Source organism: Hippopotamus amphibius, unplaced genomic scaffold (genome assembly GCF_030028045.1).
Source record: "Hippopotamus amphibius kiboko isolate mHipAmp2 unplaced genomic scaffold, mHipAmp2.hap2 scaffold_151, whole genome shotgun sequence".
Taxonomy (NCBI): Eukaryota; Metazoa; Chordata; class Mammalia; order Artiodactyla; family Hippopotamidae; genus Hippopotamus; species Hippopotamus amphibius.
In genome coordinates this window covers 121886-149528 of record NW_026648303.1, presented here as the reverse complement: position 1 = coordinate 149528, position 27643 = coordinate 121886, and the positions used below count along the sequence as shown (strand labels likewise).

The window sequence follows — 27643 nt, the reverse complement described above, 5'->3', positions numbered from 1 at the left end:
TGATAGCAGTCTTATTCCTTAGGGAGGGAGATCAGGGCCACCTTGCTGGGCTGGCAAGAGTTGTCCAGGGCGAGCCTAAAAGTCACACGATGATCCAGTCTCAAAGGAGAGTTGTGAAAAATTTTATTTTCTCCCATTGTGTCTTGGAATTCTCAAAGGCTTTCAACTCTCATACATTATTTAGTGCCCTGGAACTTGAAGTTTGTACAGTTACATTCATTCGGACCCTGGAGGTGAAGGTCCAAAGTATGTATGTAGGATAAAGGTCCAAGCTTTGAGATCCAAACTCCAAAGAGCCCCTCCATAAACCATTGTATATTCAGTTATCACATGATATGTCCTTGGAGTGAATAAGGAAAGTTTTATTAAAAGCAACTAATGGAATCTACCTGGGGGACTTGGATGTATTGACTAATAAGACTTCATTTCTGATCAGCGCCATGGACTCAGGTCAAGCAAAGTGACTGCATAAGAATTTGCTCAAAAACATTTGTGGAATTAATGAATGAATGTTTTCCCCTACAGCTCCTGAATACCTTGATATACTGCCTTTTGCCCTGTGCAAGGGGCTCAAGTGGAGACAAGCTGTAAGGTCTGAAGGTGACCAAAACCCCCCTCCCCAATCCCGCCCTTCACTCTGCCATCCCCACCTCCACCACACACATGATCCCTTCCACACACCCTCCTACCTTCCATCTGACTGAGCTTTGGAGCTGAGTGAAGGTTGGATTTCGGTCATGGAGATCCGGAATGTCTGACCCTCATCCTGTGAGCTTCAAACTGGCCTCACCTCCACCCAAAGATAATCAACTAGATCAATAAAAAAGATTCCCATTGTGCCCCAGATCATCAACACCCTTTAATTTTCAGAGTCCTTTTTACTTACATCTAGAGCTTTTGCAAGTGTGATTTTTTTTAACACATATATATTTAAAATCGCGAAGTTAAATAAGGATTTTTCTATTTTGAAATTTACAGAGCATAATAAAAATTATCCATGGACCTATCTACTATGCTATCTTTGCAATTGTTCACATTTTGTTATGGTCTGTTGTTCATTTTAAAATTACTGTCCTGCAGGGAAGCAACCTAAATGCACATGAACAGATGAATAGATAAAGAAGATGGGGCACATATATACAATGGAATATTACTCAGCCATAAAAAAGGAATGAAAATGAGTTATTTGTAGTGAGGTGGATGGACCTAGAGTCTGTCATATAGAGTGAAGTAAGCCAGAAAGAGAAAAACAAATACCATATGCTAACTCATTTATATGGAATCTTAAAATAAAATATGGTGCTGGCTATTCTTTCCCAGTGACAGGGCAAGAGTTAAGATGCAGATGTAGAGAACGGACTTGAGGACATGGGGTGGTGGGCGAAGGGGAAGCTGGGACAAAGTGAGAGAGTAGCATTTATATACATACACTATCAAATGTAAACTAGAGAGCTTGTGGGAAGCTGCTGCATAACACAGGGAGATCAACTGGATGATGGGTGATGACTTAGAGGGCTGGGATGGGGAGGGTGGGAAGGAGTCGCCAGAGGGAGGGGATATGGGGATATATGTATAAATACAGCTGATTCACTTTGTTGTACAGCAAAAAGTGACACAACAGTGTAAGGTAATTACATTGCAATAAAGAGCTAAGAAGTATGATAAAATTACTGTCCTGTTTGGTATTTATAATCTCAATCATGATTTTATACTTCTACAATGTATGTGTAAATTTTTAAGCAATATATACTATTACTGGCATGTTTTAACTTTTATATAAATGCTATTACGCTTCATCCAGCATCATAGAACTTTAATTTTTTATACTTACAGTTTGTGGGATTTATTCATGTAATGTACGTAGCTTCATTTTATTAATTTCTGTTGCTTTATAGTTTCTATTGCCAGAGTATGCCACAATGTATTGATTTTTTATGTGATGGATGTTAAATCTTTATCTAGTGTTTTGCTAACACAGTTTTCCCAAATATTCTTATCTTTGGTTCCTTGGCACATATAGGAAAGTCCTCTCCTGGTGTGGTCAACAAAGCAGGCTGTTAATATCATTTGGAGCTTTTGTTTTATTGATATATATATATATATAGTCCAATTCTTGATCAAGTTTTGCTCTTTCCATTTATATCATTGATCTCACTTTATTTTTTGTGTGTGTATATGTGTGTGTGTGTTTGTGTATATTACAGGTGGGGATCTTCTCGAGATTTTTTTTTTTTTTTGATGTGCACTGCCCCTTTGCCATACATCAAGTTTCCATAAATTTCTGGTTCTTTTATTGAGGTTTTTGTTTGTTGTGCTCCTTGTCTATCTCTCTGACCAAACTCCCCTGTCTTAGTTAGAATAGCTTTATAAGAAGTTTTAATATCTTGATTGGGTAAATCTTCCCACCTTTTCTTGTTCTTCAGAACTGTCGTGGCTATTTTTGACCCCAGTGAATTTTAGTTTACTTTATTGTCTGCTTTTTAGAAATTGAAGTATAATTGATTTACAATATTATGTTAGTTTCAGGTGTACAACATAGTGATTCAAGATTTTTATAGATTATACTCCATTTAAAATTACTACATAATAATGGCTAAATTTTCCTGAGCTGTGTAATATATCCTTGTTGCTTATTTATTTTATACATAGTAGTTTGTATCTCTTGATCCACTTCCCTCTCCCCACTGGTAACTACTAGTTTATTCTCTACACCTATGAGTCTCTTTCTGTTTTGTTATAGTCATTCATTTGTTTTATTTTTTAGATTTCACATATAAGTGATAACAGAGTATTTACCCTTCTCCGTCTGACTTATCTTACTAAGCATAATAAACTGGAGTCCATCCACATTGTTGCAAATGGCAGAATTTCACTTTTTTAAATGACTAAGTATTTTCCATTATATATATATATGTATGTATAATGTATTATAAATATATATATATGTTATATATACACCACATCTTTTTTACCCATTCATCTGTTGATAGACACATATGTTGCTTCCATTTCTCAACTATTATAGATAATGCTCCTATGAACATTGTGGTGCGTGTATCTTTCCAAAGTAGTGTTTTTGTTTTCTTTGAATAGAGTGGAATTGCTGGGTTATAAGGTAGTTCCATTTTTAGTTTTTTGAGGACCCTCCACACTCCTCTACAGAGTGGCTGCATCAATTGACAATGCCACCAAACGTGTACTATGGTTTCCTTTTCTCCACATCCTCACCAACATTTGTTCTTTGTAGAATTTTTCATGATAGCCATTTTGACAGGTGTAAGGTGATGTCTCATTGTGGTTTAAAGTTTGCATTTTCTGGTGATTAGTGATGTTGAGCATGTTTCACATGCCTGTGGGCCATCTGCATGTCTTCTTTGGAAAAATGTCTACTCAGGTGTTCTTTCCATTTTTCAATCGGGTTGTTTTTTTGATATTGAATTGTATGATCTGTTTCTATATTTTGGATATTAACCCCTTATCAGTCATATTATTTGCAAAATATTTTCTTCCATTCAGTAGGTTGTCTTTTTGTTTTGTCAGTGGTTTCCTTTTCTGTGCAAAACCTTTTCGTTTTAGTTAGGTCTCATTCAATTACTTTTGCTTTTGTTTCTTTTGCCTGAGGAGACAGATCTAAAAAGTATTGCTACAATCTATGTCAAAGAGTGTTCTGCCTATGTTCTCTTCTAGGAGTTTTATGTTTACAGTTTTGTTCTTTAATTCAGTTAAAATTTATTTTTGTGTATGATGTGAAGGAATGTTCTAATTACATTCTTTTACATGTAGCTATCTAATTTCCCCAGCACTACTTATTGAAGAAACTGCCTATTCTCCATTGTATATTCCTGCATTCTTTGCCATAGATTACTTGACCATCAGTGTGTGGATTTATCTCTAGGCTCTCTATTCTTCTCCATCAATCTTTGTGGCTGTTTTGTGCCAGTAGCTGTGTAGTATAGTCTGAAGTGAGAAAGACTTCAGACTATACTACAAGCTTGTTCTTTATTTCCCAAGATTGCTTTGGCAATTCGGGGTCTTTTGTGGTTTCATATAAATTTAGGATTATTTGTTTTCTACTTATGTGAAAAATGTCATGGATATTTTGATAAAGATTGTATTAAATCTATAGATTTTTTGGGGTAGTATAAACATTTTAACAATATTAGTTTTTCCAGTCCAAGAACATGGGATATCTTTCCATTTCTTTGCATTGTCTTCAATTTCCTGCATCAGTGTTTTATAGATTTCAGAGTAGAGCTCGTTCATCTCCTTGTATAACTTTATTCCTAGGTATTATGAGTAAATTGTTTTTGATGATAATTTATTTTTTAAGCTCTTTATTGGAATATAATTGCCTTACACTGTTGTGCCAGTTTTTGCTGTACAACAAAGTGAATCAGCTGTATTTGTACATATATCTGTATATCCCCTCCCGCCCATGACTCCTTTCCACCTTCCCTATCCCAGCCCTCTAAGTCATCACCCATCAACCAGTTGATCTCCCTGCGTTATGCAGCAGCTTCCCAGTAGCTATCTATTTTACATTTGGCAGTGTATATATGTCAATGTTACTGTTTCATTTCAACCCAGCTTCAACTTCACCCCCCACCCTGTGTCCTCAAGTCCATTCTCTACATCTGCATCTTTATTCTTGCCCTGTCACTGGGTTCATGAGTACCATTTTTTTAGATTCCATATATATGAGTTAGCTTACGATATTTTTTTTTCTCTTTCTGGCTTACTTCACTCTGTATGACAGACTCTAGGTCCATCCACCTCACTACAAATAACTCAATTTCATTCCTTTTTATGGCTGAGTAATATTCCATTGTATATATGTGCCCCATCTTCTTTATCCATTCATCTGTTGATGGACATTTAGGTTGCTTCCAAGTCCTGGGTATTGTAAATAGTGCTACAACAAACTTTGTGGTACATGTTTCTTTTTGGATTATGATTTTCTCAGGGTATATGCCCAGGAGTGGGAATGCTGGGTCATATGGTAGGTCTAGTTTTAGTTTTTTAAGGAAGGTCCTTACAGTTTTCCATAGTGGCTGTACCAATTTACATTCCCACAAAGAGTGCAGGAGGGTTGCCTTTTCTCTGCATCCTCTCCAGCATTTACTATTTTTAGATTTTTTGATGATGGCCATTGTGACCAGAAGGAGGTGATACCTCATTGTGGCTTTGACTTGCTTTTCTCTAATGATTAGTGATGTTGAGCATCTTTTCATGTGTTTGTTAGTTTTGTGCATGTCATCTTCGGAGAAATGTCTACCTAGGTTTTCAGCCCATTTGTGGATTGGGTTATTTGCTTTTTAGATTTGAGTTACATGAGATGCTTGCATATTTTGGAGATTAATCCTTTGTCTGTTGCTTCACTGCCAAATATTTTCTGCCATTCTGAGGGTTGTCTTCTTGTGTTGTTTTTGGTTTCTTTCTCTGTGTAAAATCTTTTAAGTTTCATTAGGGCCCATTTGTTAATTTTTGATTTTATTTCCATTATTCTAAGAGGTGGTTCAAAAAGGATCTTGCTTTGATGTATGCCATAGAGTGTTCTGCCTATGTTTTCCTCTAGGAGTTGTATATTGTCTGGTCTTACATTTAGGTCTTTAATCCATTTTGAGTTTATTTTTGTATATGGTGTTATGAAGTGTTCTAATTTCATTTTTTTAAATGCAGCTGCCCAATTTTCCCAGCACCATTTATTGAAGAGGCTATCTTTCCTGCATTGCATATTTTTGCCTCCTTTGTCAAAGATAAGGTGCCCATACGTGTGTGGGTTTATCTCTGGGCTCTCTATCCTCTTCCATTGATCTATATTCTTCTTTTTGTTCCAGTACCATACTGTCTTGTTCACTGTAGCCTTGTAGCATAGTTTGAAGTCAGGGAGCCTGATTCCACCAGCTGCGTCTTTCCTTCCAAGATTGCTTTGCTTATCTGGGGGCTTTTGCATTTCCATACAAATCATAAGATTTCTTCTTCTAGTTCTGTGAAAAATACCATTGGTAATTTGATAGGGATTGCATTGAATCTGTAAATTGCTTTGGGTAGTATAGTCATTTTCACCATGTTGATACTTCCAATACAGGAACATGGGATATCATTCCATTCCTTTGCATTGTCTTCAATTTCTTTCATCAGGGTTTTATGGATTTCAGAGTGTAAGTCTTTCATCTCCTTGTATAAGTTTATTCCTAGGTGTTATGAGTATATTCTTTTTGATGCTTTTTGAAATGAGATTGTTTTCTTCTTTTTCTCTTTCTGAGAATTCATTGTTGGTGTATAGAAAGGCAGCAGATTCCTATATATTAATCTTGTATCCTGAAGTGTTACTGAATTCATTTTTTAGTTCTAATACTGTTTGTGTGTGTGTGTGTGTGTGTGTTTGTGTGTGTGTGTGTGTGTGTGTGTGTATAGCGACTTTAGGGTTTTGTCTAGAAGGTATCATGTCTTCTGAAAATATGGACAGGTTTATTTTCTTCCCTTCCAGTTTGGACACCTTTTGTTCCTTTTTCTTGTCTATTGTTGTGGCTAGAACTTCCAATACTGTGTTAAATACAATTGGTAAGAATAGGCATCCTTGTCTTGTCCCAGAATTTAGTGGGAAGGCTTCAGCTTTCCAATACTGAAATGTTAGCTATGGGTTTGTCATAAATGACTTTTAGTTTGTTGAGATATATTCTGTTTATCTCAACTATAATGAGAGTTTTTACTGTGAATGGATGTTGAATTTTGCCCAAGGCTTTTCCTGTGTCTATAGAGAAGCTCATGTGATTTTTATCCTTCCTTTCGTTGCTGTGGTATATTACACTGATATGTGAATACTGAACCATCCTCGCATCCCCTGCATACATCCCACTTGGTCATGGTATATGATCTTTCTACTATATTGTTGAATCTGTTTGCTAATATTTTGTTTATTTGATTTTTTCATCTGTATTCTTTAGGGATATTGGAGTGTAAGTTTCTTTTTCTTGTAGTGTGTTTGCCTGGTTTTGGTGTCAGAGTAATGGTGATCTCGTGGAATGAATTTTGTAGCATTTCATCCTCTTCAATATTTGGAATAGTTTGAGAAGGATAACATTAGCTCTTGTTCACAGGACTTTAGGTCCTGGACTTAAGGTATGTTGGCAGTTTTAAAATTAAAATCCAATTTCACTACCCATGATCAGTGTGCCTATTTCATCCTGATTCAATGTTGGAAAGCTGTATGTTTCTAGAAATTTGTTCATTTCTTCTAGGGTGTCTAATTTGTTGGGCTATAGATCTTCATCGTATTCTCATGATTTTTTTCTGTATCTGTGGTATCAGTTGTTATTTTTCTTTTGCTATTTCTTGTTTTGTTTATTTTGGTCCACTGTCTTTTCTTCTTGATCAGCCTGGCTAAAGGTTCATCACTTTTGTTTATCTTTTCAAAAAGCTGTTCTTTGTTTCATTTATCATTTCTATTTTTTTGTCCCTATTTTATTTATATCCTCTCTGATCTTTATTACTTCCTTCCTTCTGCTGACTTTTGGCTTTGTCTGTTCCCCATTTCCTAATTCACTTAGATGGTAGATCAGGTTGTTTAATTGAGATTTTCCTTGTTTCTTGAAGTAGGCCTGTATTACTATAATCTTCCATCTTCAAACTACTTTTGCTGTATCCATAGATTTTGGAAAGTTTTGTTTTTATTTTCATTTGTCTCATGACATTTTCTGATTTTCTCTTTGATTTCTTTATTGACCCATCGGGTTTTTAGTAGCAAGTTCTTTTAGTCTCCATGTGCTTGTGCTTTTCCACTTTTTCTCCCTGTAATCATTTTACTTTCATACCATTGTGGTTGTCAAAAGTGCTTGATCTAATTTCTATTCTGTTGAATTTGTTACAACTTGATTTGTGGCCTAGCATGTGATCTACCCTGGAGAGTGCTTCATGTGCACTTGAAAAGGTATGTATTCTGCTGCTTCTGTGTGTTTATCTATTAATTTCAACTAGTCTACTGTGTCACTTAAGGTCACTGTTTCCCTATTGATTTTCTCTCTGGACAATCTGTACATTGATACAAGAGGGTGTTAAAGTCACCTGCTATTGCTGCATTATTGGCAACTTCTCCCTCTGTTAATATTTGCTTTATATTTTTAGGTGCTCCTGTATTAAGTGCATACATGTTAATAAGTTTAATATCCTCTTCTTGTATTGATTGTTTTATCAATATATAATGCCTTTGTCTTTTGTTATAGCCTTTGCTTTAAAGTCTATTTTGCTTGATATGAGTATTGATACGCCCACTTTCTTGTCATTTGTATGAAATCTCTTTTTCTTCCCCTCAGTTTCAGTCTCCAATTTCATTTCAGAGTCACTCTTTTCAAGTTTCATGAAAAACCGTTTTCAAATTATTAATTGATTGCATTGAATTTATATATTACTTTGGCAAAATTGACATCTTTTCCAATATTGAGTTTACTCTTTCATGGATATGATATACCTCTATTTATTTAGATTTTAAAGTAATTTTAAATTCACAATTTTACAATTGTTTTATCCCCTAATCATCTTATGCATTTTTAATTACAGTTATCTTTAATAATTTTGAGTTTATGCAATCTTTAAAATTTATAATTTATGCTTTCAGTAGTTTTGACTACTGACTGTAATTGATGTAGGTCATCAATGTTTTATCCAGCAAGCTTACATAACTCTTAGCATTGCTAAAAGGAAAGGCATTTTTTTGTGTGTGTGTGACTCTGTTAACATTAACTCAATCATCCAAATTAGTTTCATCTTTCTCAAAGATTGGTATCCAAATGATCTATGAGTCATATTTCTACAAGTTCTATATATGGAAACTGGAGTCTCTCTAACTTGCTCCTATTTTTCCACCTCTGTGAGGAAACAACTTTCAAATCTTTTAACTGCCTTTTTTAGGTTTTAATGCCAAATGTCATACAGCATGCCTCTAGAGCAACTTCCTGTTTTCTCATGCTTTGGCATTATTTATTGCTATCCCACTATGGAAGAGGTGTATGTAATGTTTTGTTACACCTGACCTCATGACACACACATGCATGTTATAGCCTTTTCACCCTAAAATAACTTAGGGTGGATATCTTAATAGACAATGTCTATGTTATTGTGACTATGAGATTGTTATTTATAGCTGATTTTATAACATTGTGAGTTTTGGTTTATGTTGATCCTCTTGTATGTATGTTTGTGTAACCACCACCATGATCAGGATGCAACACGTTCCATGACCACAAAGTCTCCCATGTGCTAGCCCTTTAAAGTGACACATAGCCCCACCAAACCAAACCTCTGGCAAATGCCATTCTGTTTTCGATATATATAATTTTCAGAATATTGTATCTGTGGAATTGATATTTTGAGATTGGCTTTGTTTTCTCAGCATAATGCCCTCAAGAGACTTTCAGTTGTTGCACACATGTACAGCTCATGCCTTTGAGTTGCTGAGTAGTATTTCCTGGTATGGATGCACCGCAGTTTGTTAAGCTGTTCACCTATTGTTAGATATTTGAATTTTTGACCGGTTTCTTCTGCTTTAAAAAGAAATCTGCTATAACATTCATGTACTGGTTTTGTGTGGACATAGTTTTCAGTTCTCTGAGATAAAGGCTTTGGAATGTAATTTCTGGGTCCTATAATCCACTTCTCCTCCTGAAAAAAGTAGGAAATAATTCTTCTTTTTTTTTTTATGCAGGCCATACAAGTTTTGAGGTCCACATTGCACTGTGTTTTTTGGAGGTAAGTTTTACCAGTTATATCAATAAAGGGCTGGAATAGGAAGTCAGATCTTGTTCCATCCCATAGTTGAGGGTCCCTGGCAAGCCCTCTTTCTTTTTCTCCCTGAGAAGCTCCTGGTTGAGGTAGGTGCAGAATGAGACCACAAGCCTGCCACATCCTTGGGTACTGGACTTTGGACTTTGGAACACAGCCCACAACCACAGTTCCTTCTTGATATCTGTGAGTTTGGCTGGGATTCCAGAGGGCAGATCACCATGAATGGGGTGAGGGGCCCATTGGAGAAATCAGAGGGCCCAGGTGTGGGAGGAGGCCTTATTTCTGCTAGGCCTGTTCAATCTGTGAAAACATGACATAAGTAACTCCTCACTTTGTAGCCATGTTCCCTGCCTGATTTCTCTTTCACTGTCTAGAAGCAGGAACTGTAAGAATCTAGTAGCAAAGTATTGTCTCACAGCAATTACACCCCTTCATAGGCACTTCCTCTTACATCATGGGGGGTGTGGCTTCTCTCCTCTCCACAGAACACAGAAGTTCAGGTTCTCCCCAAGACACATTTGGACAGAGCAGGCTCCTCTGGCCTCCACGATGCCCATCCCTGCCTCCTGGTTCCACCTTCCTCCTCTTTGCCTGCAGTTGACTCTACTGCTTGGACTCACAGGTGAGCATTCCTTGGGGTAGAATCCCCTCTCCCTGACCACTGGACCCTCCCATGCCCCTGTACTTTTAACGTCTGCATGTAGGTATGAGTGTTGCACCCAGGGCAGCCACAGAACACTAAGGACTGGGCATTACTGAGAGAATTAAATCAGGTACATGAGCGTTTCCTCTGTGGATCCATTGCCCACAGCTTTTTACCAGAGGCACTGAAACAGATGATGCTTCAAACACCAAAAATGACGGCTTTGTGTGTATTAACTTGTCTATTCCTCACAACATCCCAGTGTGATAGTTATGACCATTATCTCCGATTTGCCATTGCAGAAACTGAGGCGTAGGCAGTAACTTGCCCAATGTCATCTATCTAAGGCAGTGGAGCACTGGATTGCAATCCAGGCCATACAGCTCCAGAGTTGATTCTTTTAACCATGTTGTACTGCTCAGCTTCTCACAGGAGGCTAATGGCAGAAAAATCAGAAAATACTGAGAAGCATCCTCACCCGTCATGCCACTCAGAGAACAGCAGAGTTCAAATCCTGCTGTGTGTTCTCCCAAACTTTTGTCAGTGATGTGTTGGATGGCTTCTATGTGCTAATTGTTTTTTCACTGAGCATTTAACATGTCTTATAATTTTATTAGATCCTCAAAACAACCTGTACACTAGCATGCTAGGCTACACTTTAATACATGTCTGTGGATGCATGTATTTATGTGCGTGTGTGTATGTATGTGTATGAGTGGGGGTGAGGAAGTGTTCCCAGAAACACGGGATTTCAAAAACACTTCATTATTGTTCCCCTTAATCATTTTTCAGTCTACATGAGATGAAACAAACAGATTATTAGCTTTTGCTGTCTTTCAGCAATATCCTTCCTTTTCTACTTCTCTATAAATCTATGCCTTACCTTCACCCAAACTCTTAAAGCAAGAAAGCATCTCTCTTGTTAAATGAGTAGAACTTTGTGCATTGCTATCTTAGAGTCCCCTCTTCCATGCTGACAGGAATGAGGAGAAAATGAGGGGTTAAAAGACACAGAGACTCTTGTGTATATGACCTATATACCCATATCCATATGTATATCTATATCTGTCCCTATATCCATACCCGTATCTACAAGTATCTATATCTATATCATCAAATGCTAGTTGCAGCCTTCAGGCCTCAAGAAACCTAATGAGTAATAACTGTTCATTTTCTTGAACATTCACATGCCAGACATTGTTGGAAATGCCCACGGCTGTTAGCTCATGTGATCATTATATCCAAGCTACATATTCTTGTCACCCCTACCTTACAGATGAGAAAATTGAACAAGGAGAAGTTCAAGGTCACTCACTGGTAAATGGTAAAGGTATGATTTGAACTCAAGCAATCTTATACTAGAGTTCATGATTTTAACATCACTCTTCTTGATACTGTGGTCCTGCTTCTAGTACATGAGATTTCTGCAGCTTCTACAAATGGGTGTGTAGAAAGGTGGAGAGTGGGGAAGAGGGTTTGTGGTTTTCTTCTTTACGCTATCCTTCTGCTTGCATACATGCAAGTTCCTTTTTGTTTTCCACCAAGTCATCACCATGGGGAACTCAGTTTCTGACATAATTTTCATAGAGATTACCCACTAAAAATAGAACTCAGTGTTTCAGGGAGATGTCACACAGGACAATTCACACATCATACATATATTTTTTGAATATGTACTATATGCCAGGAACAGTTATAGGAATATGGGATGCATTGGTGAACAAAAGTCAAAGTAGTTGCCCTCGTGGTTATTTATCTCAGTGGAAGAACTGACAATAAACAATACACTTATATTTAGGTAAATAGTATAATATATTATAATGTGATAAGTGTTAAAAAAAGAAGAGAGAGGGGCTTCTTAGGTGGTGCAGTGGTTGAGAATTCGCCTGCCAATGCAGGGAACAGGGGTTCGATTTCTGCTCCAGGAAGATCCCACATGCCGCGGAGCAACTAAGCCCGTGCACCACAACTACCGAGCCTGTGCTTTAGAGCCTGTGAGCCACAACTATTGAGCCCATGTGCTGCAACTATTGAAGCCCACACGCCTACAGCCAGTGTTCTGCAACAAGAGAAGTCACGGCAATGAGGAGCCTGCGCAGCAGAACGAAGAGTAGCCCCCACTCACCGCAACTAAAAAGAAAGCCCGTACATAGCAAAAAAGACCCAACACAGCCAATAAAATAAATAAATAAATAAATTTAAAAAAAAAGAAGAGAGAAAAGCTGGATAAGAGAATTGGGAGAATCTGTAGAATGGGATACATTTTAAACCTGGTAGTCTTGAGTGGGTATCCCTGAGAAAGGGAAATGTAAGCAAAGATTGAAAGACGATTCTAGAGTGAGCCATGTGGTTATCTGGGGGAGGACGCTTCCTGTCATTAAACAGCATGTGTAAAGGTCCTAAGAGTAGAATCATCCTCCTGTGTGGAAGGATTTGGGCTTTTGCTCTGATTGAAATCATTGCTTTTGCGACGTTTTAAAGAGAGAAGTGACATGAGTTTTAATTTATTTTGGAATTTGTTTGAATACTAGAATATGCTAAAGAGGACACAGACAGAGACAACGAGAGCATTTGAGGTCATTGCATTCATGAAAAAAGTAAAAGTGGCTTGCACCTGAAAAGTAGTTAGTAGAGATAAGAGAAAGAGTTCAGCTTCTGGATGCATGCTGAAGAGGAGGCAACAGGATTTTCTGATGTGTAGGATTTGGGGTGGGAGAGAAAGCCTCCAAAGTTTTGAGACCTGAGCATCTGGAAGAAGAAATGTGGCTCAGCCAAGATACAGAGGTTGTGGGGAAATTCAGTTCCATTTTAGGTGTGTTAACATTGAGATGTTTATTTCTATCTGAAGAACGTGATGAGTGGATAGTTGGATATACAAGTCCAGAGTTCAGAGGAAAGGTCTGGACCAGAGAAGTAATATGAGAACTATAGATACACAGATTGTAAAGTTTTTGCTATCGCCTGGCTCCTCTCAATGTCCTGATCCCTCTTCTCTCCTCCCTCCTCCTCTCCCTCCATTTTGCCCTCCAAAGTTCTTTCCTATTTCTTCCCATTTTCATCTTAGCAGTTCAACTCCCCCAACCTCAATCTCCTCCAGACTTAAAGACCCAAAGCATCTGACGTTGTTGACATATCACAGGCACCTGCCCTGTAATAGCATGGGCCCTCCCTAGGTGGCATGTTTGGTTAGAAATAGTGGTTAGTGGGTGAGTTTACTAGTTCACACTCTGCAAAGGTGAACCACACATTTTCTCCCTAAGGAGAAAGAACACAGGATTTGTTTGTGGTGCCAGAGCAGCCTGTTCCTCTCATTTACATCCCTGTAATTTAATAGGACATTTCAAATAAGAAGGAATATACTCATATTTCCCTGTATCTGGGAGAAACTGAGTAGTCAGGGAGGCAGTGAACTCAACCTGGGAAACTTGCACCTGTAGTTAAATAATTGGCCCAGTGGTGACTTATGACCCTTCAACTCATAACTCACTGTCCACACATAGTCAACCACCCATAGTTGTTTTCAGAACATGATTTTTGAGTTTCTTTCCTTGCTTTTATTGTTTGTCTCCATGGTTCTATCTCCCCATTCACCTATAGGTTTCTCCAGTGTATAAACGTTTAGATCCACACATTTTAGTTTCCTTGAGCCTTTTAGTGCAATTCAAAGGCTCTACATGGGGCAGTCACCTTGTTTAGATCCACATTTTTTTTATTGTGGTAAAGTATACATAAGACAAAATTTACCATTTTAACTATTTTGAAGGCTACACAGTGGCACTAAGTACCTTGTTGTGAAGGCATCACCAGTATACATTTCCAGAACTTTTTCAACATCTGTAGCAGCAACTCTGTATCCATTAAACTATAACTCCCCTTTCTCCTTGCCTGCAGCCACTGGTAACCAGTATCCTTTTTTTCTCTGTGAATTTGCCAATTCTATGTACTTCATAGAATATGTACATAGAATCATGTACTTCATAAGAGTGGAATTACCTATATTCCTTTTGTATCTGGCTTATTTCAATGAGTATATTTTTAACATTCATCCATGCTGTAGAAGGTGTCAGAATATCATTGCTTTTTAGGGCTGAAATACACTTTATGGTATCTATCTATCTATTTATATATCTATCATCTATCTATTATCTGTCTATCTATCTATATCACATTTTGTTTATCCATTCACCTATTGATGAAATTTTGGATTGTTTATACTACACATTTTTATTGAAATATACATGCTTTACAATATTGCATAAGTTAAAGTTGTATAATATAGTGATCCACAATTTTTAAAGATTATTCTCCATTTATAGTTATTGTAAAATAATGGCTATATTCGTGGTGTTGTATTATATATCCTTGTAGCTTAATTTTTGCATTATATTTTGTATCTCTTAACCTCTACCACTATATGGCCCCTCCCACCTTCCCTTTCTCCACTGGTAACCACTAGTTTGTTCTCTACATCTTTGAGTTGGTTTTGTTTGTTATATTAAGTAGTTTGTTGTATTCTTTAGATTCCACATGCAAGTGATATCATACACTATTTGTGTCTGTCTGACTTATTTATCTTAATGCAATATCTTCCAAGTTCATCTGTGTTGCTGCAAATGGCAAATTTTCATTTTCTTTTATGGCTGAGATGTATTCCATTTTATACACACACATACACACACACACAAACACGCACCCCTCACATTTTCTTTATCCATTCATCTGTTGATGAAATTTTCAGTTGTTTCTACTGCCTTTTGGTATTGTGAATAATGGTGCTATGAACATTGATGAACAATTGTATGCTTGAATTCCTGCTTTTAGTTATTTGGGGTATACAACTAAGAATGGAATTATTGGATCACATGGTAAATTCTATTTTATGGTTAATTAAAAAAAACAGAGTTAAAAACAAACAAACAACAAAAAACCACTAGTGTTTCCACAGAGACTCCACCATTTTTGACTCCTATTAACAATGCACAGGGGTTTCAATTTCTCAACATCTTTGCCAACACTTATTTTCAAGTTTTCAATTTTTTATTTTGTTTCATCTTGTTTTTGCTGACAGCTATCCTATAGGATATGTAGGGGTATCTCATTGTGATTTTAGTTTGCATTTTTCCAATTATTAGTGATGTTGAGCATCATTTCACATGCTTATTGACCATCTGTATATCTTCTTTGGAGAAATGTCTATTCTTTTGTTCATTTTTAAATTAAGTTGCTTATTATTTTGTTGCTGAAGAGTAGGACGAAATATTCTGGATAGAAATCCCTTATGAGATATAGGCTTTCCAAATGTTTTTTCCTCATTCAGTAAATTATCTTTTCACTCTCTTGATAGTATCCTCTGAGGCAGGAAAGTTTTACTCTTGATGAGGTCCAATTTCTATATTTTTATTCTGTTGTTTTTGGTGTCATACCAAAGAAATTATGGTGAGATTCAATGTCATGAAGTGTTTCACCTGTGGCTTTTTCTCAGAATTTTGCAGTTGTAGCTCTTACATTTCATTTTTTGATTATGTTCAGTTCATTTTAGTATATGGTGTCAGGTAATGATCCAGCTTTATTCTTTTGCATGTGAATATCAAGTTTCTCCCCATTCGTGTATTGAAAAGACTGTTCTTTGCCCATTGAATGGTCTTGGCCCCTTATTAAATATCAGTTGACTATATATGTGAGGGTTTATTTCTAGGCTCTCTATTCATTTCCATTGGTCTATATATCTTTCCTAATGTCAATACCACACTATTTCGATTATTGTAGTTTCGTATTAAGGTTTTAAGTCTGGAAGTGTGAGTCCCCAAGCTATATGCTTCTTTTTCAAGATTGTTTGCTGATTTTAGGTTCCTTGAGATTTCATATGAATTTAGAATGGAATATTCTATTTCTGCAAAAAGATGTCTTTGGGATTTGAATAGGGATTGTATTGATTGCTGTAGTTTCTTCAGGTCAATTGACATTTTAACAATATTAAGTCTCAGAATGGATAATAGGATTTTTTTTCACTTATTTATGCCTTGTTTAATTTCTTTCAGCAATGTTTTGTACTTTTTTGATGCACAAGGCTTTCATTTCCATGGAGAAACTTACTCCTAAGTATTTCATAGTTTTTGTAGCTATTAAAAATGAAATTGCTAGCTTCACTTCCTTTTTAGATTGTTTGTCACTACTGTATAGAAAAGCAACTGATTTTTGTGTGTTGAGCTTATATTTCAAAAATTTGCTGTATTTATTTATTAGCTCTAACACTTCTTAATGTTGGAATTTTTGGAATTGCTTCATAAAAATCATGTCATGTACAAAAAAGATAGTTTTACATTTTCCTTTCCGATCTGAATTATTTTCTGTATTTTTCCTGGCTGACTGCTTTTGTTGGAACTTCCGGTATTATGTTGACTACAAGTGGCAAAAATGGACATCCTTGTCCTGTTCCTGATCTTAGGGAAAAGCTTTCAGAATTTCACCATCAAGTAGGCTGTTCAGTGTGGGTTTTTCATATGTGACTTCTTTTTGGGGACAATTTTCCATCTATTCCTAGTTTATTGGCTGGTTTTATTATGGAAAATGTTGACTTTTGTTAAATGTTTGGTGTGCGTCAGTTGAGATGATCTGTTTTTTACTCTTTATTCTATTAAAATGTTAAAATGCATTGTTTGATTTTCATATGTTGAACCATTTTTACAATAAATCCTAGTTGTTCATGGTGCATAGTTCTTTAGGTATTCTATTGAATTAGACTTGATAACATTTTGTTGATGATTGCTGCATCAAAATTTATAAAAGATATTGGTCTGTGTTTTCTTGTTATGCCTTGGTCTCACTTTTATATCAGAATAATGCTGAGAATGAGTTTTAATAGGACTCTGAAAAAGTTAAGAAGTCTTCCTTCCTCTTCAATTTTTTGGAAAAGTTTGAGGAGGAATAACGTTAGTCCTCTTTAAAGGTTTAGAAGAATTCACCAGGGAAGACACTCGCTACTTGACCTTTCTTTGTTATGAGGTTTTTGATTATTGATTGAATCTCATTGCTAATTTTATGTCTACTATGATTTTCTGTTTCTTCAAAATTCAGCCTTGGTGTGGTGTATTTCAGGAATTTTTCCATTTTACCTAGGTTATCCACTTTTTTGGTGTTTAAAGGTTTGTAGTGCTCTTTTATAATTCCTTGTATTTTGATAAAATTATCAGTATGTTCTTATTTCTGACTTTAATTTTTTGGGTTTTCTCTCGCTCTCTTTTTTTTCTTTGTCAATCTAGCTAAAGTTTTGTGAATTGTGTTAATCTTTTTGAAGAACCACTCTTGGTTTTCTTGATTTTCTCTTTTGTTTTTCCATTCAGATTTTACTTTTCTCTTCACTAATCTTGATATTTTTCTTTTTTCTTTTTTTTTTTTTCCGCTAGTTTTCAGTTTGGGGTTTACTTTGCTCTTCTTTCTCTAGTTTCTTATGGTATAAAGTTACTGATTTGTGATCTTTTTCTTAAATGTCTGCATGACTAGCCACAAATTTCCCTTTAGGGCTTCTTTTGTGTATCTCAAACATATTGGTATTATATGTTTATGTTTTCATTTGTCTCCAGGCATTCTGTAATTCCCCTAATGATTTCTTCTTTGACGTGTTGATTTTTAAAGAGAATGTTGTTTGGTTTCTATGTACCTGTGAATATTTTATTTCTCTTTTGTCATTGATCTAGTTTAATTTTATGTAATGTTTGACCAATGGGCTTCTTGAATAGCCATTCTTCAGATTCCAATAAGTTGTTTTCTTATTCATCCTGTGTTGCAATGAAACATACAAGGTTTTTTTCATATTGCAACTGACTTCTGTAACTATCAGGGCAGATGTGTTGTGGTAGACAGAATCTAGCCCACGACATTGGAGGAGCAATCAAGATTGTGGTGTAGTAGGATGTGTAGCTCATCTCCTCCCACAAATATATCAAGAATACATCTACGTGTGGAATGATTCTCATAGAATATCTACTTAATATCTACTTAATGAAGACCTCAGAATTCTGAAAAAGCAAGGAAATCTCCATGCAACCAGGTAGGACAAAAGAAAAAAGAAAAAAAAAAAAAAAGGAAAGTGAGAAAGGAGTCTGATGGGACCTGTGTCTCTGGGAGGCAGCTGTGAAAGAGGAAAAGTTCCATTGCTCTGGGAAGTCCCCTCACTGGTGGGGAGATCAGTCAGGATAGATGGGGAGCTTTGTAGCCTCAGAGGAGAACACAGCAACCAGGTTGCAGTAGCTAAAACAGAGAGAGACCTGCACAGATTGTCAGTGCAACTGCTTGGATTACCCAGCCTGAAATGTTTGTCTGCTTGTACAGGTGGGGGCTGGGTTTGAAGCTCAGTATTCAGAGATCAAATCCTGGGAAAGGACTGGGGTTGGGCTGTGGGGAAACAGCCTGAAAATCTGGAGTCTCGTGCAGGCTCACTTGTGCATATAAGTGGAGGAAGCCTGGGCTGCCTTAGAGGTCATGCACCATTGTTTGCTGGGTGCGTGAGTGGAGGGGGTGGGACCCTCCATTGTAGCCTTTTTCCCTGCATGCACTCTCAGGCTGCAGGACACCACCTACATGAGCTTCAGGAGCTATCACCAGTCACAGAGCCTCCACCCACTTTCTTCAGAATTGGCTGGGAATCCCTAGCCCCACCCCTCCCCACTTTAGGAGCAGTCACAAGGAGCGGTGTGAGCTACCTACCTCCAGCCTTTGGGCTTTAGGAGCGGTGGTCATGACCATTGCTACTGCCCTCAAAGACTCCAGAAGTGGTCGCATGCCACCTCCACTCCCATTGCAGGCTCCGGGGGTACACATGAGCTACCGTGGCCACCAAGAACCCCAGGACTAGGCACCAGACACCAGATCTGCACACCCCCATCAAGGGAATAAGGTTGGCAAGTGCTGAGGAAAGAGTTGACAGGCATGCATTCTAAAAGCAGCCCTTGCACCAAATATTAAAACCACACAAGCTACACAGGGACACCCTCATGTATAAATAGCACTGCAGGGCCACAGTAGATAATTGGTTCTCCTCAACTCACAGAATAAGAGAAATATAAGTACAATGAGGAAACAGAGGAACCACTCCCAGGTAAAAGATAAAGGACTGCCCCTGAAAAAGCAAACAATGATACAGACCTCTTTAATCTAATAGACTCCAATTTCAAAGCAGATAATGAAAATACTGAAGGAATTAAGAAAGAGTATCAGCAGAAATGCAGAATACTATAAAAAGGAACTAGAAACTATGAAAAGGAACCAAGAAAAATTAGAAATCCCTTCTGCAGAGAGAAAAACTGAACTAAAGGCAATGAATAACAGAATGGATAATGCAGATGAATGAATAAGTGATCTGGAAGACAGAAAAATGGAAATCACCCAATCAAGACAGCAGACAGAAACTCAAATGAAAACAAAAAATGAAGCCAATATAAGCAACCCATGGGATAATATAAAGCAGGCATTAATCTATGCACAACAGGGATTCCAGAAGGCGAAGAAAGAGAAAAGGGGATCGAAAATGTATTTGAAGGAATTAGGGCTGAAGACTTCCCAAAAGTAAAGAAGGAAACAGAGACTCAGGTACAGGAAACACAGAGGGCCCCAAATAAGGTAAACCCAAAGAGACCTACATCAAGACATATTCTAAAATAAATTGCAAATTTAAAGATAAAGAGAGGATTCTAAAGGCAGCAAGAGGAATAAAAAAGGTGTTAATTACAAGGGAACCCCCATAACACTATCAGCTGATCTCTCTACAGAAATGTTGCAGGCCAGAAGGCAGTGACAAGAGACATTCAAAGTCCTGAAAGGGAAAAATCTGCAATCCAGGATATTCTACTCAGCAAGATTATCATTTGGCATAGCAGGAGAGAGAAAGAATTTCTTAGACAAGGGAAAACTAAAAGAATACAGCAATACCAAACCTATCCTAAAGCAAATAGTGAAAGGTTTTCTCTAAATAGAAAAGAAATAAGAATATATAGGAACGAGCAAATCACACCTGGAAAGCAAATCAGCTAAATAATGTAGCACACAGATTAAAAAAAATCAAAAAATTTCCATGAAAGTGATGATAACCATAATGAACAGCAAAATGATGAACATGAAGATGTAAAAGAGGACATCAAAATCATCAAGTGTGGAGGAGGAGGGTTAGAGAATGTACATTTTTTAATTTTCTGGACTATGTTTCTATATGACCACCCGTCTAAGGCAAGTAGACATAGGAGGGATTCACATGCTTGAACAACAGGGTAGCCACAAATCAAAAACACAAAATAGATTCACAAAAAGCAAAAAGAAGAGAACATAAGTATACTAGGAAAGGAAAGCATCAATTCACAAAAGGAAAGACAAAAAGGAAAAGAAAAGGGCAAAGAAGAAATACAAAATCAATGGGAAAACAAGGCTTAAAATGGCAATAAATATATATCTATCAATAATTACCTTAGATATCAATAGAATGAATGCTCTAATAAAATGACACAGAGTGGCAAAGTGGATAAAAAAACAGAAGCCTACAATACATTGCCTACAAGGGACCCACTTTAGGGCAAAGGACACATATGGACAGAAAGTTAGGGGTGGAAAAAGATGCTTCATGCAAACAGAAATGACAAGAAAGCAGGGGTTGCAGTCCTCATATCAGAGAAAATGGATTTTAAAACAAAGGACATAAAGACTGACTCTATATAATAATAAAAGAATCAATTCAAGAAGAGGGTTGTACACTAGCCAACATATATGCACCTAATATAGGTGGACCCAGATACATAAAACCAATACTAACAGCCATTAGGGGAGAAATTGGTGGAAATCCAATAATTGTAGGAGACTTTACCACCCCACTCACATCAGTGGAGAGATCTAGACAGACAATCAATAAGGCAACAGAGAATCTAAATGATACAAAAGAACAGTTAAACCCAATTGACATTTTCAGGATATTACATCCAAAAGAAAAAAAAAAAAGCAGAATACACATTCTTTTGAAGTGCACATGGAACGTTCTCTACAACTGACCACATATTGGAGCCCAAAGGAAGCACCAACAAATTTCAGAGTATAGAAATTATCTCAAGCATCTTTTCTGATGACAAAGGCAAGAATTAAGAAATCAAACACAGAAAAAGAAATGAGAAAAAGAATTACACGGAGACCAAACAACATGCTACTAAAAAACCAATGGGTCAAAGATGAAATCAAAGAGGAAATTAAAAAAAAATGCATTGAGACAAATGACAATGAAAACAGTAGCATACAAGATCTATGGGAGGTAGCAAAAGAAGTCCTTAGAGGTAGGTTCACAGTAATACATGCCATCATTAAAAAAATAAGAAAAATCTCAGGTAAACACCCTAACTTACAACTTAGAAGGTGTAGAAAAAGACATTTAAAGTCAGCAGAAGGAAGGAAATATTAAAGATCAGAGAGGACATAAAATAGGGATTAAAAAATATAACAAAAAAATCAATAAAACAAAGAGCTGGTTCTTTGACAGAGTAAACAAGATTGACAAACCTCTGTCCAGGCTCACCAAGAAGAAAAGAGAGAACCCAAATAAACAAAATAAGAAATGAAAAACAAATATAACAACAAATGCCACAAATATAAAAATAAAACTTAACAACAATTGCCACAGAAAGACAAAAATCCATAAGGCAATACTATGAACAATTATATGCCAACACATTCCATAACCTAGAAGAAATGGGCAAGTTTCTAGAAACATGCAGCCCACCAAATCTGAACCAAGAAGAAATAGATAATAAATATTTGAATAGACCAATCACTAGAGGTGAAATAGAATTTGTAATTTAAAACTCCCTACAGACAAAAGTCTAGGACCAGATGGCTTCACAGGCAAATTCTACCAAGCATACAAAGAGGAATGTATACTGATCCTTCTCAAACTCTTCCAAAAAATTCAAGAGGAGGGAACACTCCCAAAGACATTCTATGAGATTACCATCACCCGGATACTAAAACCAGACAAGGAAACCACCAAAAAAGAAAATTACCAGCCAATATCTTTGATGAATATAGATGCAAAAATTTTCCACAAAATATTAGCATATTGAATTCAATAACACGTAAAAAAATCATGCACCACAACCAAGAGGGATTCATCCCAAGTTCAACAGGAGGATTCAACATACACAAATCAATCTATGTGATACACCACATGTGAATCTTTGACGAAGGAGGCAAGAATATGCAATGGGAAAAAGATGGTCTCTTCAGCAAGTGGTGTTGGGAAAGTTGGACCATCACACGTAAATTAACGAAGTTAGAGCACACCCTTTCACCATACAGAAAAATAGACTCAAAATAGCTTAACAACTTAGAGACATTGCACCATAAAACTCCTAGAAGAGATCATAAGCAAAATATTCTCAGACATTAACTGTAGCAATGTTTTCTTAGGGCAGTCTCCCAAGGCAATAGAAACAAAAACAAAAATAAACAAATGGGACCTAACCAAGCTTATAAGCTTTTGCAGAGCAAAAGAAACCAAAAAAATACAAAAAGACGATATACAGAATGGGAGAAAATATTTGCAAATTATGTGAGCAATAAGGGCTTTATTTCCAAAATATGCAAACAGCTCATACAACTTAATAACAAAAACAACAAAACCAACAACCCAATAGAAAAATGGGCAAAAGTCCTAAGCAGACATTTCTACCAAGAAGAAATACAATCGCCAACAGGTATATGAAAAGATGCTCGCTAATTATTAGAAAAATGCAAATCAAAACTAAAATGAGATACCACCTCACTCACCTCACCTCACCTCACTCTGGTCACAATGGCCTTCCTTAAAAGCTCTAACAGACAACAAATGCTGGAAAGGATGTGTAGAACAGGAAACTCTCCTACACTGTTGATGGGAATATAAGTTGGTAAAGCCACTATGGAAAACAGCATGGAGTTTCCTCAGAAACCTTGCCGTATGATACAGCAATCTGATTCCTGGGCATATATCCAGCAAAACTCTTATCCAAAAAGATCCATTCCCCCCTATTCATAGCAGCATTTTTGCAGTAGCTAAGACATGGAAATAAAAGTCCATCGACAGATGAATGCATAAAAAATAGGTGAGAATAATGGAAATAAAATCAAGAATCAACAAATGGGACCTAATGAGACTTAAAAGCTTCTGCACAGCAAAAGAAACTGTAAAGAAGGCAAGAAGACAACCCTCAGAATTGGAGAAAATACTTGCCAACGAAGCAACGGATAAAGGATTAATCTCCAAATATGCAAACAGCTCATGCAGCTTAATACCAAAAATGCAAATAACCCAATCCACAAATGGGCAGAAGACCTAAATAGACATTTCTCCAAAGAAGACATACAGAAGGGCAACAAACACATGAAAAGATGCTCTACCTCACTCATCATCAGAGAAATGCAAGTCAAAGCCACAATGAGGTATCACCTCACACCGATCAGAATGGCCATCATCAAAACATCTAGAAACAATAAATGTTGGAGAGGGTGTGGAGAAAAGGGAACTCTCTTGCACTGTTGGTGGGAATGTAAGTTGGTATAGCCACTATGGAAAACAGTTTGGAAGTTCCTTAAAAAACTACAAATAGAACTACCATAGGATCCAGTCATCCCATTCCTGGGCATATACCCAGAGAAAACCATAATTCAAAAAGAAACATGTACCATAATGTTCATTGCAGCACTATTTACAATAGCCAGGACATGGACACAACCTAAATGCCCATCAACAGATGAATGGATAAAGAAGATGTGGCACATATATACAATGGAATATGACTCAGCCATAAAAGGAATGAAATGGAGCTATATGTAATGAGGTGGATAGACCTAGAGTCTGTGACACACAGTGAAGTAATCCAGAAAGACTAAAACAAATACTGTATTCTAACACATATTTCTGGAACCAAAAAATAAAAAAGTAAAAAATAAATAAAAAGGTACTGATGAACCTAGTGACAGGGCAAGAATAAGGATGCAGATGCAGAGAATGGACTGAAGTACACAGGGTTAGGGAGTCGGGCGGCGAAGGGGAAGCAGGGACGAAGTGAGAGAGTAGCATAGACATATATACACTACCAACTCTAAAATAGATAGCTAGTGGGAAGTTGCTGTATAACAAAGGGAGATCAACTCAATGATGGGTGATGCCTTAAAGGGCCAGGACAGGGAGGGTGGGAGGGAGTGGCAAGAGGGAGGGGATATGGGGATATATGTATAAATACAGCTGACTGACTTTGGTGTACCTCAAAAGCTGGTACAAGAGTGTAAAGAAATTATATTCCAATAAAGAGCTTAAAAAAATCAATTAATGTAAATCATCACATCAAGTTAAAAAAGCAACATTACATCATTATATGAGATGCTGAAAACCCATATGACAAAATCTAATATCCATTAGTCGTGATTAAAAACTCTCAGTAAACTGAGAATAATGGGAAACATCCTCAAATGGATAATAAATATATACAAAAAACCTATAGCAAACATCATCTTAATGATGAGAAACTAGAGTTTCTCCTATTAAGATCAGGAAAAAGGCAAAAATTTCACTCTCAACACTTTTTCAACATTTTACTGAAAGTCCTAGATAATTCAATAAGACAAGAAAAATTTTATAAAGGTTTACTGATTGAGAAGGAAGAAATAAAATTGTGTTTGTTTGCAGATGACATAACCATCTACACAGAAAAGCTGTAAGAATTCACAAAAAAACCCTCCTGGAATTAAGAAGGAATTATAGCGAGATTGCAGAAAACAAGGTTAATACACAAAAGTCAAGCACTTTCTTGTATGCCAGCAGTAAACAATTGAAATTTGAAATCAAAAACACAATACAACTTACATTAGCATCCCCCAAATGAAGTACTTAAGTATAAATCTAATACATGTATGAGACCTATATGAGGAAAACTGTAAAACTCTGATGAATGAAATCCACGAAAATGTAAATAAATAGAGAGATATTCCATGTTTAGGAATAAGAAGACTCAATATTGTCAAGGTGTCAGTCCTTACCTACTGAATCTATATATTCAGTGTACTTTCAATCAAAATCCTAGCATGTTATTTTGCAGATGTCAAAAACTTGATTCTAAAGTGATGTGAAAGACACAGAGTAGCCAACATGATATTGAAGAAAAACAAAGTTGGAAAACTGATACTACCTGACTTCAAGAACTATTAGAAAGCAACAGTAATCAAGACAGTGTGGTATTAGCAAAGTAAAAGAAAAATAGATGAAAAACAGAAAAATGGAACAGAATAGAGAGCACAGACATAGACCTACATAGAAAAGTCAACTGATCTTTGAAAAAGGAGCTAAGGCAATACAATGGAGGAAAGACAGTGCTTTCAAAAATTGGTACTGGAACAATTGCACATTCACATGCAGAAAAAAAAAAGAGTCTAGACATAGACCTTACACATTTCACAAAAATTAACTCTAAATGGATTATATACCTAAATGTAAAATGCAAAAATATAAAACTCCCAGAAGACAACACAGGAAAAAATCTAGGTGACCTTGGGTTTGGTGATGAATTTTTAGGTAAAATACCAAAGCACAAGGTTATCGAGGGGGTGACAGAAATAATTGACAAGCTCTACTTTTTAGATTAAAAATGTCTGCTCTGCAAAAGATAATATCAAGAAAACGAGAGGATAAGCCACAGACTAGGAGAAAATATTTGCAAAAGACACATCTTATAAAGACTGCTATCCAAAATATACAAAGAGGGCTTCCCTGGTGGCTCAGTGATTAAGAATCTGCCTGACAATGCAGGGGACATGGATTTGATCCCTGGGCTGGGAAGACCCCACATGCCACAGAGCAACGATTCCCACTTGCCGTAACTACTGAGCCTGCACTCTAGAGCCCGTGAACCACAACTACTGATCCCACCAGATCTAGGGCCCGTGTGCCACAACTACTAGGCCCACATGCTGCGAATACTGAAGCTGCATGCCAAGAGCACATGCTCTGCAAGAAGAGAAGCCATGTCAATGAGAAGTCCATGCACTGCAATAAGTAGCCTCCGCTCACCGCAACTAGAGAAAGCCCGTGGGCAGCAACGAAGACCCAACATAGTTAAAAATAAAGTTAAAAAAAAAAAGACAAAAACAAAATTTCCAAAGAACTCTTAAAACTCAGTGGTGAAAAAATACCTGATTAATAAATGGGCCAAGGCCTGAATAGACACCCCATCAAAGAAAAAATACGGATGGCAAATATGCACATGAAAAAATTCTCCACATCATTTATCATCAGCAAATTAAAACAAACATGAGATACCACTATTCACCTATTAGAATGGCCATAATCCAGAACACTGACAACACCACATGCTGCCAAGTATATGGAGTAACAGGAAATTACATTCACTGCTGGCGGGAGGCAAAAAGGCACAGCCACTTTGGAATAGAGTTTGTCAGTTTCTTACAAAACTAAATATACAGTAACCATGCAATCCAGCAATCACACTTCTTGATATTTAACTAAATGAGCTGAAAACTTATGTCCACAGGAAAACCTGCACCACCATGTTCATAGCAGCTTTATTCATAATTGCCATATCTTGGAAGCAACCAAGATGTCATAGATGAATGGATAAATAAGTTGCGGTAAATCTACCCAATGGAATATTACTCAGTGCTAGAAAGAAATGACCTATTAAGCCATGAAAAACATGGAGGAACCTTAGATGCATATTATTAAGTGAAAGAAGCCAATTGGAAAAGGTAACATACTGTATGGTTCCAACTAGACACTCTGCAAAAGGCAAAACTGTGGAGATCTTAAAAAAGATGAGTGGTTGTCAAGGGGATGGATGAACAGGTGGAGCAGTGAGGATTTTTATGGCAGTGAAAATACACTGTGTGATAATACAATGATGGATACATGTCATTATACATTTCTCTAAACCCATAGAGTATACAACACCAAGAGTGAATCCTAATGTGGACTACGGACTTTGGGTGATTATGGTGGTGTGTAAATGTGGGCTCATCAATTGTAACAAATGCACTACCCTGTCGGGGGAGGTTGACAATGAAAGAAACTATGAATGTATGGTGGAAGGGCTGTATGGGAAATCTCTGCACTGTGCTCTCAGTTTTGCTGTGAACCCAAAACTGCTTTAAAAAATACTGGAAAAAAAAGAAAAGAATAGGTGGTATATATATACAATGGAATAATAC

General features: G+C 36.8%; 1 protein-coding gene across 1 annotated transcript in view; it reads left to right on the top strand.

Moving 5' to 3' along the window:
- The window catches only part of LOC130843084 (signal-regulatory protein beta-1-like), a 52194-nt gene that overhangs the window by 10407 nt on the left and 14144 nt on the right, over positions 1–27643 (top strand). Inside the window, exons 4-5 of the mRNA XM_057719739.1 lie at positions 526–587; positions 10266–10402. Coding sequence (XP_057575722.1) covers positions 526–587; positions 10266–10402 — 199 coding nt within the window. The remainder of the gene's footprint in view (positions 1–525; positions 588–10265; positions 10403–27643) is intronic.